Source organism: Equus caballus, chromosome 16 (genome assembly GCF_041296265.1).
Source record: "Equus caballus isolate H_3958 breed thoroughbred chromosome 16, TB-T2T, whole genome shotgun sequence".
Taxonomy (NCBI): domain Eukaryota; kingdom Metazoa; phylum Chordata; class Mammalia; order Perissodactyla; family Equidae; genus Equus; species Equus caballus.
Window position 1 is genome coordinate 51,232,101 of NC_091699.1, and position 12,344 is coordinate 51,244,444.

The window sequence follows — 12,344 nt, forward strand, 5'->3', positions numbered from 1 at the left end:
AAGTCCAAAGTTAATCCTTGAGATTGGAGTTTATCATAGGCCTTGTTTGCCATAGGGTCCCACTGTGACTAAAGCAGGCATATGCCAGTTGACTGACACTTGAGCGCTTGGGATCTTGTGGCTGTGCTCAGGGGTAGAGTCAACTTGCATGTGCATTCCAGAGGAAAGGAAGTGGACCTGAGGCTTCACTGGCGCTGCGCTTCTTTACTTTGGTTAATAGATCAGTCAGGAGAAAGGCATATATCTTCCCCTGTATACTCCCTGGAGAGGCATTGAATCTCTTCTTTCCAGAGACTTGAGTTCCCTGAGCCCACTAGAATGCTTGTTTGATATATGGGTTCCCCGTCCTCCCACCATGTCCCTTGACACTGGGGCCTAGACACTAGAAGGACTCCTATAAAGGGGTACAGTGCAGGTTGTGATGGGAGTGGCCATCTCCTGGAGAATGCAGGGCTCTGTAGAGACACCCCTCCACCCCTACCACCCACTCCCCCCGCTTTTGTCTGGACAATGAGGAGGGCCAAAGGCTTTGGGCCAGCCTGCGGCCCCTCTTTGCAAAGAAACTGGTCCCATCTCTTCCTTACCAGGGTTACTTTGGTCACTGCAGCAGTGCCCTTGGGGAAGAGGCTCCGGCCTGCCAAATCTCAAACAGGGCCAGGGCGGATGGCAGTTAGAGCACTCACACCCTGCTGGGTGTTGTGCTGAGCACCTAGAGCTCGGGTTGTGCTCATTTGATCCTCCTAACTCTGAGGCACAGGAATTGGCACTGTTTGGATGAGGAAACTAAGGTTCAGGGAGGCTCAGTAACTTATTTCATATCCTCGTATTAAAGAAATTGTTAAAGGAGGAGAAAAACACATTTTAAAGTCATAATCATTAGACATGGTATTTAATAATGTAGCCAAATATTTTCCCATGATACTGCAGTCTTCAAAACTGTTTAAAGCACACTATTATATCAAATGGATGGACCCTGATTTAACCCTCTTAATATTTTAGAGTTGTTTATTAGAATGTTTCAATTAATGTGCTTGAGTTCATTAATAGGGAATGTTTGTCTTTTGGGTGGGTTTGCCATGCAGGCGTATGGTGATATGCACTGCTGCTTGCAACCAAGTCAAAACTCATGATTTTGACCTGAGGCTCCAGGTTTCAGATTTTCCAAGGAAATTTAGACAGCATTCCATTAAACCATAGTAACCAGGGAACTGTCAAGTTTCAGATAGGACACCTTTGAAGAGGAATTCTCAGTTATTTTACCACTCTGTTGAGTTTTTTCAAAACCTTTTCTCCTTCCATAGACCCCTTGACACCTTCAGGCCCAAATCCCCTCAGTGGTGATAAGGGGTGCCAGCTAATCCAGAACCTTCATACCACTCAAAGCCAGATTTCACATTGATTGCTGATCCAATCCTGGATAGCCCTATGGCGGACTCCCTGCTGAAGCAGGTGTGAGGGCTCCAGTGCACTGATCTGATTTTAGCTGGCTGAATGCTGAGCCTTTCCTGCTTTCTCTCCTGGGTTGTTGCCCAAGGGTCAATTCAGGATGAAAGTGGCTTTAAACCTGCCCTTGCTTATTTTGAGGAAAAGATTTATAGGATTAAGTAGCTCTGGTAAACTATTTCTGAGGAATAGCAATAGCAATAGTCTCATGAGTTCGGTACTTACAGGGCAGCCAATCTAAGTCAGAAGGGGATAGGATCTACCCTGGGTCTCCCTGGACCACGATTGGATCCCATGTCTCCTGAGTTTGTGTGGCTGTGCTTCTTAAGCGCTCTGATCCTCGTGGATGCCAGCATGGTAGTCACTGTTCCTTCCCAGACAAGGCCTCTCTTCTGTAGCAACCCTCTCCAAAGGCACAGTTACCAACCTGCCTGCTCCTCCATTCAGGGTGGGCATATACAGGGGTGCAGGTGGTTTCGCTGCAGCTGCCCTGTCCCCAACTGCCCCTCAGGTGGGTGGGATGATCTATCTACCCTTGGCTTGTGTGGAAATCACATAGTAGCTGTGGAAGCATGTTTGGACCTCGTCTCCTGAGTCTGGAGTGTAGGTCTTAGGAGGAGAGCCCTTTCTTCCTTTTTCTCATCTAAAGACCAGAGACCCTTGGTAACTAGCTTCCCAGGACCAGTCTGCCTCTTGCCTCCTGCCTAGAGGGGCAGGCCTCCAGGCTCCCTTTGATACTGGTCATAGCACAAGTCAGGAAAATGGTCTCAAACCCATGGCTCCTCAGTGCCAACCTGGGAGTCTTAGGGAGTGGGGGGACCCACTGAACGTGCCATTCTGTTTATTGTTCTCCAGTTAAGGAAGCTAAAGTTCAGGAACGTTAAATAGGTTCTTAACATGATACAAGCAGTGAATGGCACGTGAAGGATGTGAACTCCTTTGTGCCTCCAGAGCTCATGCCTCTTCTACGGAAGCACACTGTCTGCCAGCTCAGGTGCTCCTCCCACGTCCTAGGGACCCCATCCTTTTTCTGGGCCTCTGCCTCATAGCCACCAAACTGTGTCACAGGCCCAAGGAGCCAGATAGAGCCAGCACAATAGTCCAACATTGCCTTTAATATGGGATACAAAAGAAAAACCAGTTGAGGCTTAGTAAGGGGAGCTGTAGTGGGGATCAGAAGGGCAGGACCACTCCTCACTGCCAGCTCCCCCCATATCCTGGTCCCTGTACTGGAGGGAGGTAAGGCAAGGGGGGCTGAGTGTTGTCTGGATCTTGTATCCCCCCAGGAACAGAGCAAGCTGAGGCCACCAATGCGAGTAAGCCCATGAAAGGAAAGGCATATGAGATAGAGGTGGTGGGGAACACCAGAGCATGCTCCCTGAGAGGCCAGGCTGTGGAGGCATCACTCATACCACAGAGCAGCCCTCAGCCAGGGGGCCCAGGGCCCGGACCACATCTTCACGGCCCATGGCAGCTAGGGCCACCTCTAGCACCCTGAGGGTGGCACCACTGCCTTCTTGGACAGCCCAGTCCCTCAGCAGGGTGTAGGCTGGTGCCTGGCCCTGGGCCATGGTCTCCACAACCTCAGCCTGGTAGCCCAGGCGGCCTGCCAGCCCTTGCCAGCCCTTGTCAGGTTCGCCTGACAGCTCCAGGAGCCGCTCCACCTCTTCCTGCTGCTGCCGAGGGAGATGAAGGTAAAGCCGGCAGCCAAGCTCAGGATATGGCCCTGGGTTGGGAGACATGAGGGGCAATGAGAGTGAGATGGGTTGGGTGGTGCAGCAGAGCAAGGTGTGAAGGACTGTAGATTGGGGAAAGAGGCTCACCCTGGCTGGGAGCACAGGGCAGACTGCTAGGAGAGTCCAGGAAGACACCGCTATCCCCATGTATCTGGTCCCTGTCGAGAGCCCCCAGCTCTGCAGTCCGAGCTTTGGCCAGCTGCTGTCTTTGTTTATGTGAGCGCCAGCTGTGGGGAGCAGGGGGGACCTGCCAACCTGCTCCAGCCTTTACTGAGACAGACAGGGAGCTGGCTGGGAGTCCAGATGGGAGGGTGGTGCCAAAGAGCAGTGCCCAGACCACCTACCACTTGAAGGCCACGTAGGCAAGCAGACCAAGGACTACGGTGGCCAGGAGAGCACAGTAGACAGGGATGATGCTGCCCGAGGCTCCTGGAGGCTCAGGGGGGAAGGGGGAGGAGGTATTGGGGGCCAGGGCTCCCCCTGCCTCTACCCACACCCCTTCCCTGTCCATGTCCTGCCCCCTCCAGGTCTTATCTGTGGAGGAAACGACAGACAGGGTCAGGGGCAAAGAAACAATGCTAGGGTCCCTGGGCAGGCTCACTTAGATTTTGCTGCCAAAAAGGTTTGAAACAATAGTCCCTACTACATGGAGTCAAAAGCTCACACCATGGCATCAAGAGCTGACTGGCCCGTTTCCTCCCTCCCCATCTCCCCTACCTCCCCTTTGCTTGCCACTCCCAGATGTACCCTTCTCCCAGGCTTCCAGACGGCTGCTCTTGCTGTTCTACTCTCTCCATCTGACAAACCGGCAGGAATCTCCTACTCTGGGAGAGCTTCCTTGATGTCTCGCAGTCTTTCCCTTTTCTGGTTCCTGTTGCACATCCTCTGTCTGTCTTCTAGGGCACTAAATTGTGTGTCCTGTCTCCCCTCCCAAGTCTGGACTGTGAGAGCACACTGATTCATGTTGGTCCCAGTGGGGGCCTCTGTGTACAGCAGACCTCATAAGCTTTTGCAAAATAAAGCTGAACTGGAAGGCCAGTAAATGCTGCCTCATTTTTGCCTTGAGGCCGGTTGTCCCCACAATCCAGGGCAGGCAGGGCACAGGGGACAGGACTCCAGAGCCTGTAACTGGACTTGTGTGTGACCTATCTACCTGGGGAACCTCCCATCCTACCCAGTGCCCAAAATCTGGATCAAGAGGTGCTTACCCACATGGACCATGCCTTCCCTGTGGCTGGAGTTGTGAAGCATGGCTCTGCCAGCTAGCAGTGCTCCCAGGGGCTGCATCTCTTGGAGAAGGGGTTGGAGTATGATGAGCAGCACTGAGGCAAGGTAGTTGGGAGACTTCTCTGAGTCCAGAATGGGCTGTGGGTAGGGACATGGGGAGAAATCCCTAGGCCTGACAATGGAAGTCCCTTGGGATAGTCTGTCCCTCTCTCCTGGCTCACTCCATTCTGATTCACTCCAGGACTGGGTACCCCTCAACACCTCCCCACTCCCCAATCTGGACCAGTTTCCTCGTGTGTCAGATGGGGGTGGTGGTGGTAACAGAGCTGGCCCCATCTAGCCAAAGCTGGAAGAGCCAGGGTGCAGCTAAGGATGGAGGAGGGCAGGCTGGAAACCACCCTCTCAAAGACGTTGTCAAACCTCTGGTCTGAGTCCAGAGATGGCAGGAGAGGACCAGGGAGACTCCCACCCCCACCTCAGCCAGAGCCAGGTCGTAGACTTATTTACTGGTGGGAGGCTTCCCTAGGCTTCACAGCATGAGCCCAGGAACCCAACACCCTAAGCCTCCAAGACAAGGCTCTCTGGAGTGACTATGCTCCCACTCTTGCTGCCTCCAGGGTCAGTGTCCAGCTCTCACCTCCTGCTTAGAGGCTGGACAGGAGGGGACCTTGGTGGGTTCAGCAAGGGCAGAGGGCATATGGGCTCAGAGGCCCCCCTGTTTCTTTAATATCTGGGAATTTGGAGCGGGCATGGAGGACAGAAACCTTGAAGGACAGGACCACTTAGTCCCAGGACCATCTGGACCTAGAGAGCTGATCCTGCTGGGACCCACTTCCTGAGGCCTGGGCAAGAGAGGCATTGGTCTGGGTTGAGGAGGGATCTTGCCTGGAAAAGGGATGGAAAAGAGACCTGGCCAAAGGCCCTCCAACGCCCCAATATCCACCACTCCATATCCAGCCTGGTCTAGCCCAGGGACTCCAAACTCACTTCCCTGCACAAGGGCACGCGCCCGTGTGTATGGCAAAGTGCACAGTCAGCAAGTGGGTCTGGGACAGAGGTTGCGGTGACCCTTGCCACGTATGGGGTGTGTACATTTCTGTCACTTACCACATAAGGGGCCCTTCCAAGCTCCTGGTTGGCAGATGAGCCTGTGACCAGCACGCGCAGCCAGCCAGGCCTTGTGTCTGCCCGACCCACCCTGAGCTTCGGGATTGGAGCCTCTACCACCCCCAACACACACCCGTCTCCAAGGCCTACAAAATATGCACACACGATGCAACACCCACACACCCCAACACAGACGTCCGCACCACGACGGCAACACCAGCAGGATCGCAGGTCCCGAGCTGGGGGATAGAGAGGCAGCCCTCGGCTCCCTCCGTCCAGGAAGACCCGGGGCTCTGTCCCCAAACCGCTCCTGACCTGCGGCGGCCGCCCCTCCGCAGGTCCCAGGATCCACTCAGCCTGGCGGACGCAGGCCTCTGAGCGGCAGGGCTGCCCTTGGGCCGGCGGGAAGACGGCGCGGAGTCCCGGAGGAGGCCGAGTTCTGGGCCGCAGGAGACGCAAGCGGCAGCGCGGAGCGAGATGAAGGCGCGGAGGGAGAAGCGGGCGGGACACTCAAGGGGCGGGGCGGGGCGGACGGTCCGGGAGCCCCGCGGGACGTGCGGAGGAGCCTCCGGGCCGCCGCGGGACGGGCCGGAGGGGGCGGGCCGGAGGGGGCGGGCCGGGGCGGGGCTGGAGGGGCCCGACCGCCAACGTCTAGCCTCGCCTGGCTCAGGAACGCGCACATGCGCTCATCCGGCCTGGCCCGGAAAGCGGGAGCGACGTGCAGAGGCGATCGGGCTGACCACAGAGAGCGCGAAGAGACCGCGAGCCGGGAGGAACGGCGGGCGGGACCCCAGGGACAGGGGCGGCGCCGCTGGGGACAGAAGGGGGCACGGGTCGCCCGGGAGAGGGGCACGGGCCAGGGGAACGCGCGCCCGGGACGGCGGCCGGGGCAGGCTGAGATGCCGCGCGCACGCAGACTCAGAGGCAGAGCAGCTACAAAACGAGGCCAGGTTTATTGCCGAGAAAGGGAGCGCGGGGGCCGCCTTAGGGATTAAGGCCACATTCCGACCCCTCTGCTCCGCCGAGACAGGGGACTTGGGAGCCTGGACTCCCCACCCCAGGCTGTGCAAAAAGTGCTGAGCGGCCGCTGAGGCCAGTGCTGGGACTCCGGGGCCCCTCTGCCGGCGAGGGGCGGGACCTCCCGGAGTGACACCGCCCACCAATCCCTGAGCTGGGCGGGGGTGGGTCCCCGCCCACCCCCTGAGTTCTGGCCCGGCCGCGGCGTCGCCTCCTCCTCTGGGTTCCCGCCTTCCGTGGGCGGGGTCGGCTGCGGGCGGGCAGGCTGTCAGCGCGCCTCTCCCGGGTTGTACTCAGTCTCCCCAGAGGACACCTGGGAGATGCGCCGCGAGGACCGCCACAGCTTCCGCGCGAACTGGCTGCTGCGCACCTGGTGGGAGTAGGAACGGGGTGAGGTCAGCCAGGACCGTCGCTCCCCGCCCGCTTCGAGGCCCGCCCCGCCCTTATCCTCACCTCAGAGGGCTGCCCCGCGCCCACCACGATAAGCTTGCCGTCCTCCAGGCCCACGAGCACGTGGCTGCGCTCCTTGGTCACAGCCACGCTGCGGATGGGCACCTTCATGGGCAGGGGAGGCGCAGCTGGGAGCAGTCTGGAGGGAGGGGAGATACACAGACTCGCAGCTGCAAGGGAGCTTTGCATCCAGCAGACTGATGTCTCTTCATTCTCCCCTATACCCTCTCTGCCTTCATTTGAAGGATGGCTCACTCAAAACCCTGACACATGAAGGGATCTCCCACAAGTGTGTGGCTAAGGGGAGGCCCAGGGCAAGAGGGATGGGGGGACAGGTGACAGGCCTTGAAGAATGTGCCCACAGACAAGGGGATGCACCTCATAGTATCCTCTGCCAATGACCACCCCCCTGAGAGGACATGAACCCATAAATAGTGGGGCTCACTTATTCAGGTGGAGGATGTGCAGGGCACACTGGGCAGTGCCCAGTAGAACAAAGTCCTCTGTCACTGCCAGGGCTGTGGGCTGCTCTACCAGGGGCAGTGAAGCCCGCAACCTCCCATTCACTGAATACAGGTGCAAGGAGTAAGTGACCTGGAAGAAGAAGACGGTGTCAGCAAGAACAGAATCCCAACCATCCCTCTCTTGGCTGGGCACCCCTTTCCCATACCTGAGCCCCAAGACGCTCCCGTGCCGAGCTCTGTACCACAATCTGGCCCTCAGACCCCAGCACCAGGTAGGACACAGGTCCAGGCAACGAGGCCCCCGGGGGCCGTAGTGCTGCCACAAACTGGCCATGGCGTACAGTGTGGATGATCACAGTTCCATCCTGCAGGAAGGCAGCTTAGGGTGCTGGGCACAGGTCTCTGGGCTCCAGGGGCAGTGCCCAGCAAACTCAGCCTCCCCTGGGCACAGGCATGTACACACCTCGGATCCAGACACAGCCATATCGAGTTCAGTGCTGATGGCCACGCAGCTCACTGCAGCCTCATGCCCGTATAAGACCTGCACGGGCTTTGATGCCAGCCCCACAGAGAGACCACCCTGTGGGGAGCCAGGGCTGGCTCAGGACTGGGAGCATCCCACTACCCTGGCCCCTGAGTGAAAATGCTAAGGCTCAGGAAAGTGAAGGCCTTGTCCAATACCAGAGAGCTGGAGGGTCATGGAGCCCCAGACTTGCTCTTGGAAGCAGAGGGAAGGGGAAGAGAGAAGGGCAGGACTGGAGGCCCACTAAGTGGCCGATGTGCTGCAGGTCTGGACTGTGGGGGCCCCACGGGGCTGTCCACCCAGCACACCTGCTGCAGGAGTCGCCACACCATGCACGTGGTGTCCCGGGAGCCTGAGATGAGGTAGATGCCACAGGTGTCCAGTGCAAGGCAGGTCACTACATCTGTATGGGGAGGGGAGGGTACAAGCAGAACAGAGTAGTCACACCCTCTGTGGCCAGCCTCGGAGCCCTGCCCCCACCTGCACCACCCCCAGCTCAAAGGCTGCTCATACCAAGGTGGCGGCTGAGCTGGTTCAACAGTTTGCCCCGGGGCAGTGCAGTCACTCGCAGGCTGCCATCCCAATGGCCACCACTGAATAGCAGCTTTCCGTCGGGGGCCACTGCCAGGGCTTGCCCACTCACACCACTGCCTGGTACCCACGGGCCACTTAGCAGTCGCTGCATCCTGACCCAGTGAGGGGGATGACAAGTGAGGCCAGGCCACATAGGAGACTCAGGCCCTCAGAGACCTTGGCCAGACTCTGCAGCTGGCCTGCATTCTGATTGGTTGGGGAGACAACTCAGGGTGCAGGGTATTTATAGCCCACCCCTGCCCACAGCCCTCTGTCCTACTTGGGGTTGCCCATGGTGGGGTCTTTGCTGAAGCTGAAGTAGTTGCTTATGTTACGGTCATAGGGCAACCAGGTATGGGTACCCAGCAGCCCACTGGCACTCACAGTCACCTGTGGGCAAGACAGGGCAGAGGTGGGTTTGAGGTAGAGTCAGAGATGGGGTGGAGCTTGGATGGGGCCCTGCCCAGTACACTTACCAACAGATCTGGGGAGCCCTGGGTGATGAAGGAGTGGGGCTGCCGGTGGGGAACCAGGGCCAGCACCAGGGGCACGCCATCACTGATGACCTGCAGGGTAGGGTGCAGGGCTGGCTGTGCCCAAGTGGCCATCAGGGGCCCCCACTACACTACCTCCTCCCTGGGGCACCACTCCTTCCTTTGCCCTCAGCCCCCAGGGGTCACAGTCTAGGTGTCATAGAGGCAGAGCTCACTCTGAGAGACAGGCATAAAAGACCAGTGGGCCTTCAGAAGGGCATCTCAGAAAGTGAGTGAAAAGCCAGGATGGACAATGAAGATCCTTCCAGAATCTGAAGCTTGGTCTCAACCTTGGTCCTCCCGCCCAATCACTCCATGTCCCCCCAGCCTCCTGGCAGGAAGAGAGGAAAGCCTAACAATGTCAGGCCTGGTGGCATTCTGGGATGTAGGCAGGAAGGTGAAGGAGAATATCCAAGGCCAGATTCCCTCCCTTCTGGCCTCCCTAAGGCTTTCAAAGATGGTTAGGTGAGTGGACACCTTGTCTTGGCCCTCGAGAAGAAGGTAGCCCACCCCCACTCCCATACGCCTCTGTTTACCTCTTTTTCCAAGATGTCTTAATATCAGTGACTGATTTAGGTTTCCATCTGCCCCTAGAGGACAGTGGAGTTAAACCCATTTCACAGAGTAGGAAGTTGAGGCCTGGCCTCCTCTAACCTCAGCAAAGAAGGCCTTGAGCTGGTCCAGGTGCTGGAAGATGCTAGGTGAGTTAGTGTCTAGACGTGCAAGACGTTGGGCTGCTTCCTCAGCTGAGAGCCGAGCTGGATGTGGCTCCTGTGGGTAAGTGGCCGGTCAGCACTGTGGCGTGGGCATCCCTGACCACTATCCTCCAAAAGCTGGCCTTACCTTCAGCAGCTGACAGGGAGTCTGCCCAAAGTTGCTGATAATGCCCTCCAGAGCCTTCCGTTCCCGCTCATCCGCCACATGATCCAGGTCCACAGCCCCTGGGCAGGCAGGCAGAGCAGTCAGGATTCCCTCTGTGCCCTCTGCATTCACCCTTCCTCATCTGCGCCCCGGCCCCTTGAGTCCGGGGGCACGGCTCACCCTCATAAGTGCAATAATAGAAGACATTGAGGGCCTCCTCCGCAGCCGGCCCCCGCTGCTTATAGCCAAAGATGAGGTCGATCCACTCATGGAGGTGGGAGGAGACATACTCCGACTCCTGCGGGTGGAGAGGGGGCAGTCACTCCAGGGACCGATGAGCTCCACCCCGACCCTCAACCCTGGTTGCCCGCCTGTCTGTATGTGCTCATCTCACCAGAGCCCGGCGGTGCTGCTGGATGAAGTCCTCCGGAGAGCTGGCCCATGGGGGCAGCACCACGTCACCCACCTTCTCGTTGGTCAGCTGGAGGCAGCCCAGGTCAAAGCCTGGCACAGAGCACTGGGTCAGCTGTCTCGTGCCATCTTCACCTGCTCCCTGGCCACCCCCAGCCCGTGCTCTCCACCCCCATGCCAGCTCCTACCGTTCTGGTTCTCCAGGAAGTCGGGGAAGTAGAAGAACTCTGGGATGAGCTCCTTCACGTCAGCCGGGCTCTCGAGGCGGGCCTGCCAGGCTGCCGCCACCGAGTGGAACTGCCGGTCAGAGCAGTCAAAACTAGGGGCGGGGCACAAGCCAAAGTGAGGTGGGGAGACTGGGGACAGAGAGGGAGAAGGTGTGGCTGGGGGAAAGAAGGGAGCCAGAGGGCCCAGGATGCCTAGAGGGCCTGCCTCTTCCCCTCATCTCCACCCCCTACCATCTGCCCACCACCCCGTGGGCCGCACCGGCCACTCTGCAGCTGGACGTGCAGGGAGGTGAAGGGTTCCATGCGGATGAGGTAGTGCATCACGCCTGCTGCATTGGAATAGTGGGTGCCATAGTGGAACTTGTCAATGGTGCCTGCTGGGTCCTCGAAACTCTCATACCTGGAGCCACAGTTAAGGGGGAGTCAGCAGAAGCCCTCCCATTGGCCATCCCAACCCCCGAACCCGGCCTTGCCCATGTGCTCACTTCTCCCTCACGAGCTGGGCATGCTTGGGGTTCACCACACCGATGGGCTTGGAGAGGTCCCGGAAGACGGCCGGGTTGCTGAGGTCCAGGGTTGGGGACACGTAGTCCTGTAGGACCCAGGGGAACTGGCCGCCCACCCGGGCAGGAGCTGCATGAGTGTCCTGATGGCCTACCTGCCCACATTGCCCTCACCCTCGGGAAGATGGGCAGAGCCTACAGATGGGGGCATACCACTTAGAGGGGCTGCAAGGGAGCAGAACGGACTGTCTGGGACAGGATTCCCTTTGGGGAGAACAGAGGCCAGGAGGGAGGAGAGTGAGGCTGGGTGTGTGTCGGGCGGTGGCAGGGAACAGAGGCTAGGTCTCACGCAACACCCACCCAGGACCAAGCTCAGGACTCAGCCCACTGTCAGTGCCTACACCTGGATGAACCAGGGCCGGCAGACCAGAGGAGCAGGGGTGGAGGTGCAGAGCAGGCCCTCACCACAGGGTATTGAGACAAGTCATTGTAGGTCCGGCCCGCAATGGTGTTGAGTTGCATCAAGTACTCGAAGTTGGATATCTCACGCTGTACCCATTTCTAGGGGGCAGGGGCAAGAGGTGAGTCAGCTGGACTGTCCAGTATTCCTCCCACCCCTCAGGGCCCTGACCTTACCCACCCCTCACACTCCAGGGCTCTCACCTGGGTAAGGCCTGAAGCGCGCAGCATCTCCTGGGGGGAGCGGCTGCTTAGGTAGCCCTGGGTAGGGGGTCGCAGGCGCAGGAGCCATGAGTACACCTGGTTCCGTACCTGGGTGTGGGATGGGATGGGGCAGGGTTGGGGCCTGGGGGCCTGGGAAGGAGACGAGGCTGTGGCCCCGCCAACCTTGCTTGGGAAGTTGAGGAAGTAGTTGGCCTGATCAATGAAGAAGAGCTCAAGTGCTGAACGGCGCAGGTTGAAACGCCGAAGGTGGACCTCACGCAGCTGGGCCAGTGGGCGCCGAAAGTCATGGCCAATGCCTGCGGGAATGGAAAGCAGGTGTAGGAGTCACTTGCCCCAGCCCCACCAGACCCCTGTTATCCCCTGCCGTCCCTCCACCCAGCTCCATCAGAACATACCCTCCTCGGTTTCCACACGCTCGGCGCTGCCATCGTAGAAGTACACATGCTGTGTGGTGACCTCCAGCAGCCCTGGGACCACAGCCACCACTGTGACCAGCTGGCACTCAGCTGACAGCACCAGCTTCTCATGCTGCTCATCCAGTTCTGCCGCCTCCATCCTGGGAGCCAGTACCCACTTCAGGCTCTA

At 58.6% G+C, this 12,344-nt stretch overlaps 3 protein-coding genes and 1 non-coding gene across 13 annotated transcripts in view; 2 read left to right on the top strand and 2 right to left on the bottom strand.

Annotated features, from left to right (window-relative positions):
- Positions 1-65: 65 nt before the first annotated feature.
- Positions 66-166, top strand: MIR9174 (microRNA mir-9174). The gene has a single exon (NR_128252.1). It is a non-coding gene; the product is annotated as a microRNA mir-9174 (primary transcript).
- Positions 167-2,538: 2,372 nt separating this feature from the next.
- Positions 2,539-6,241, bottom strand: NRADD (neurotrophin receptor associated death domain). 7 transcript variants are annotated; one of them, XM_070237834.1, is made up of 6 exons: positions 5,829-6,098; positions 5,171-5,291; positions 4,388-4,544; positions 3,524-3,713; positions 3,267-3,406; positions 2,539-3,169 (listed from the first exon to the last, which is right to left on the bottom strand). In XM_070237834.1, exons 3-6 carry the CDS (start codon positions 4,464-4,466, stop codon positions 2,850-2,852), a joined length of 729 nt encoding a protein of 242 aa, XP_070093935.1. In that variant the 5' UTR covers positions 4,467-4,544; positions 5,171-5,291; positions 5,829-6,098; the 3' UTR covers positions 2,539-2,849. The 7 variants fall into 7 exon arrangements, with proteins under 7 accessions (XP_070093935.1, XP_005600800.3, XP_005600799.3 ...); XM_005600743.4 differs by lacking the exon at positions 5,171-5,291 and having other exon boundaries at positions 5,829-6,241; XM_005600742.4 differs by lacking the exon at positions 5,171-5,291 and having other exon boundaries at positions 5,697-6,189.
- LOC138917956 (octapeptide-repeat protein T2-like) lies at positions 4,846-6,508 on the top strand. Its single transcript, XM_070236958.1, has 2 exons — positions 4,846-4,896; positions 5,852-6,508. Exons 1-2 carry the CDS (start codon positions 4,846-4,848, stop codon positions 6,506-6,508), a joined length of 708 nt encoding a protein of 235 aa, XP_070093059.1.
- Positions 6,448-12,344, bottom strand: part of NBEAL2 (neurobeachin like 2) — a 29,773-nt gene continuing 23,876 nt past the window's right edge. For all 4 annotated transcript variants that reach the window (XM_023620543.2, XM_001916568.5, XM_070237731.1 and 1 more), the window contains 19 exons: positions 12,155-12,315; positions 11,739-12,055; positions 11,541-11,636; positions 11,058-11,182; positions 10,832-10,972; positions 10,534-10,664; positions 10,329-10,438; positions 10,115-10,232; positions 9,917-10,014; positions 9,728-9,844; positions 9,017-9,106; positions 8,821-8,930; positions 8,481-8,653; positions 8,276-8,370; positions 7,908-8,024; positions 7,651-7,809; positions 7,426-7,574; positions 6,984-7,119; positions 6,448-6,900 (listed from right to left, as the gene is read on the bottom strand). In XM_023620543.2, the coding sequence (XP_023476311.2) occupies positions 6,799-6,900; positions 6,984-7,119; positions 7,426-7,574; positions 7,651-7,809; positions 7,908-8,024; positions 8,276-8,370; positions 8,481-8,653; positions 8,821-8,930; positions 9,017-9,106; positions 9,728-9,844; positions 9,917-10,014; positions 10,115-10,232; positions 10,329-10,438; positions 10,534-10,664; positions 10,832-10,972; positions 11,058-11,182; positions 11,541-11,636; positions 11,739-12,055; positions 12,155-12,315 (2,545 nt within the window). In that variant the 3' untranslated portion in view covers positions 6,448-6,798. The remainder of the gene's footprint in view (positions 6,901-6,983; positions 7,120-7,425; positions 7,575-7,650; positions 7,810-7,907; positions 8,025-8,275; positions 8,371-8,480; positions 8,654-8,820; positions 8,931-9,016; positions 9,107-9,727; positions 9,845-9,916; positions 10,015-10,114; positions 10,233-10,328; positions 10,439-10,533; positions 10,665-10,831; positions 10,973-11,057; positions 11,183-11,540; positions 11,637-11,738; positions 12,056-12,154; positions 12,316-12,344) is intronic.

Bases quoted from the DNA above. Each gene is read 5' to 3' on its own strand.
- NRADD (XM_001495668.6), bottom strand. From the start codon at position 4,742: ATGGGGCCAGCTCTGTTACCACCACCACCCCCATCTGACACACGAGGA. The intron at 3,407-3,523 runs GTAGGTGGTCTG...TGCTCCCCACAG, and splicing joins GCCTACGTGGCCTTCAAGTG to CTGGCGCTCACATAAACAAA. The intron at 3,170-3,266 runs GTGAGCCTCTTT...CTCCCAACCCAG, and splicing joins GCCCTGTGCTCCCAGCCAGG to GGCCATATCCTGAGCTTGGC.
- LOC138917956 (XM_070236958.1), top strand. From the start codon at position 4,846: ATGGCAGGAGAGGACCAGGGAGACTCCCACCCCCACCTCAGCCAGAGC. The intron at 4,897-5,851 runs GTCGTAGACTTA...GCCCCTCCGCAG, and splicing joins CCCACCTCAGCCAGAGCCAG to GTCCCAGGATCCACTCAGCC.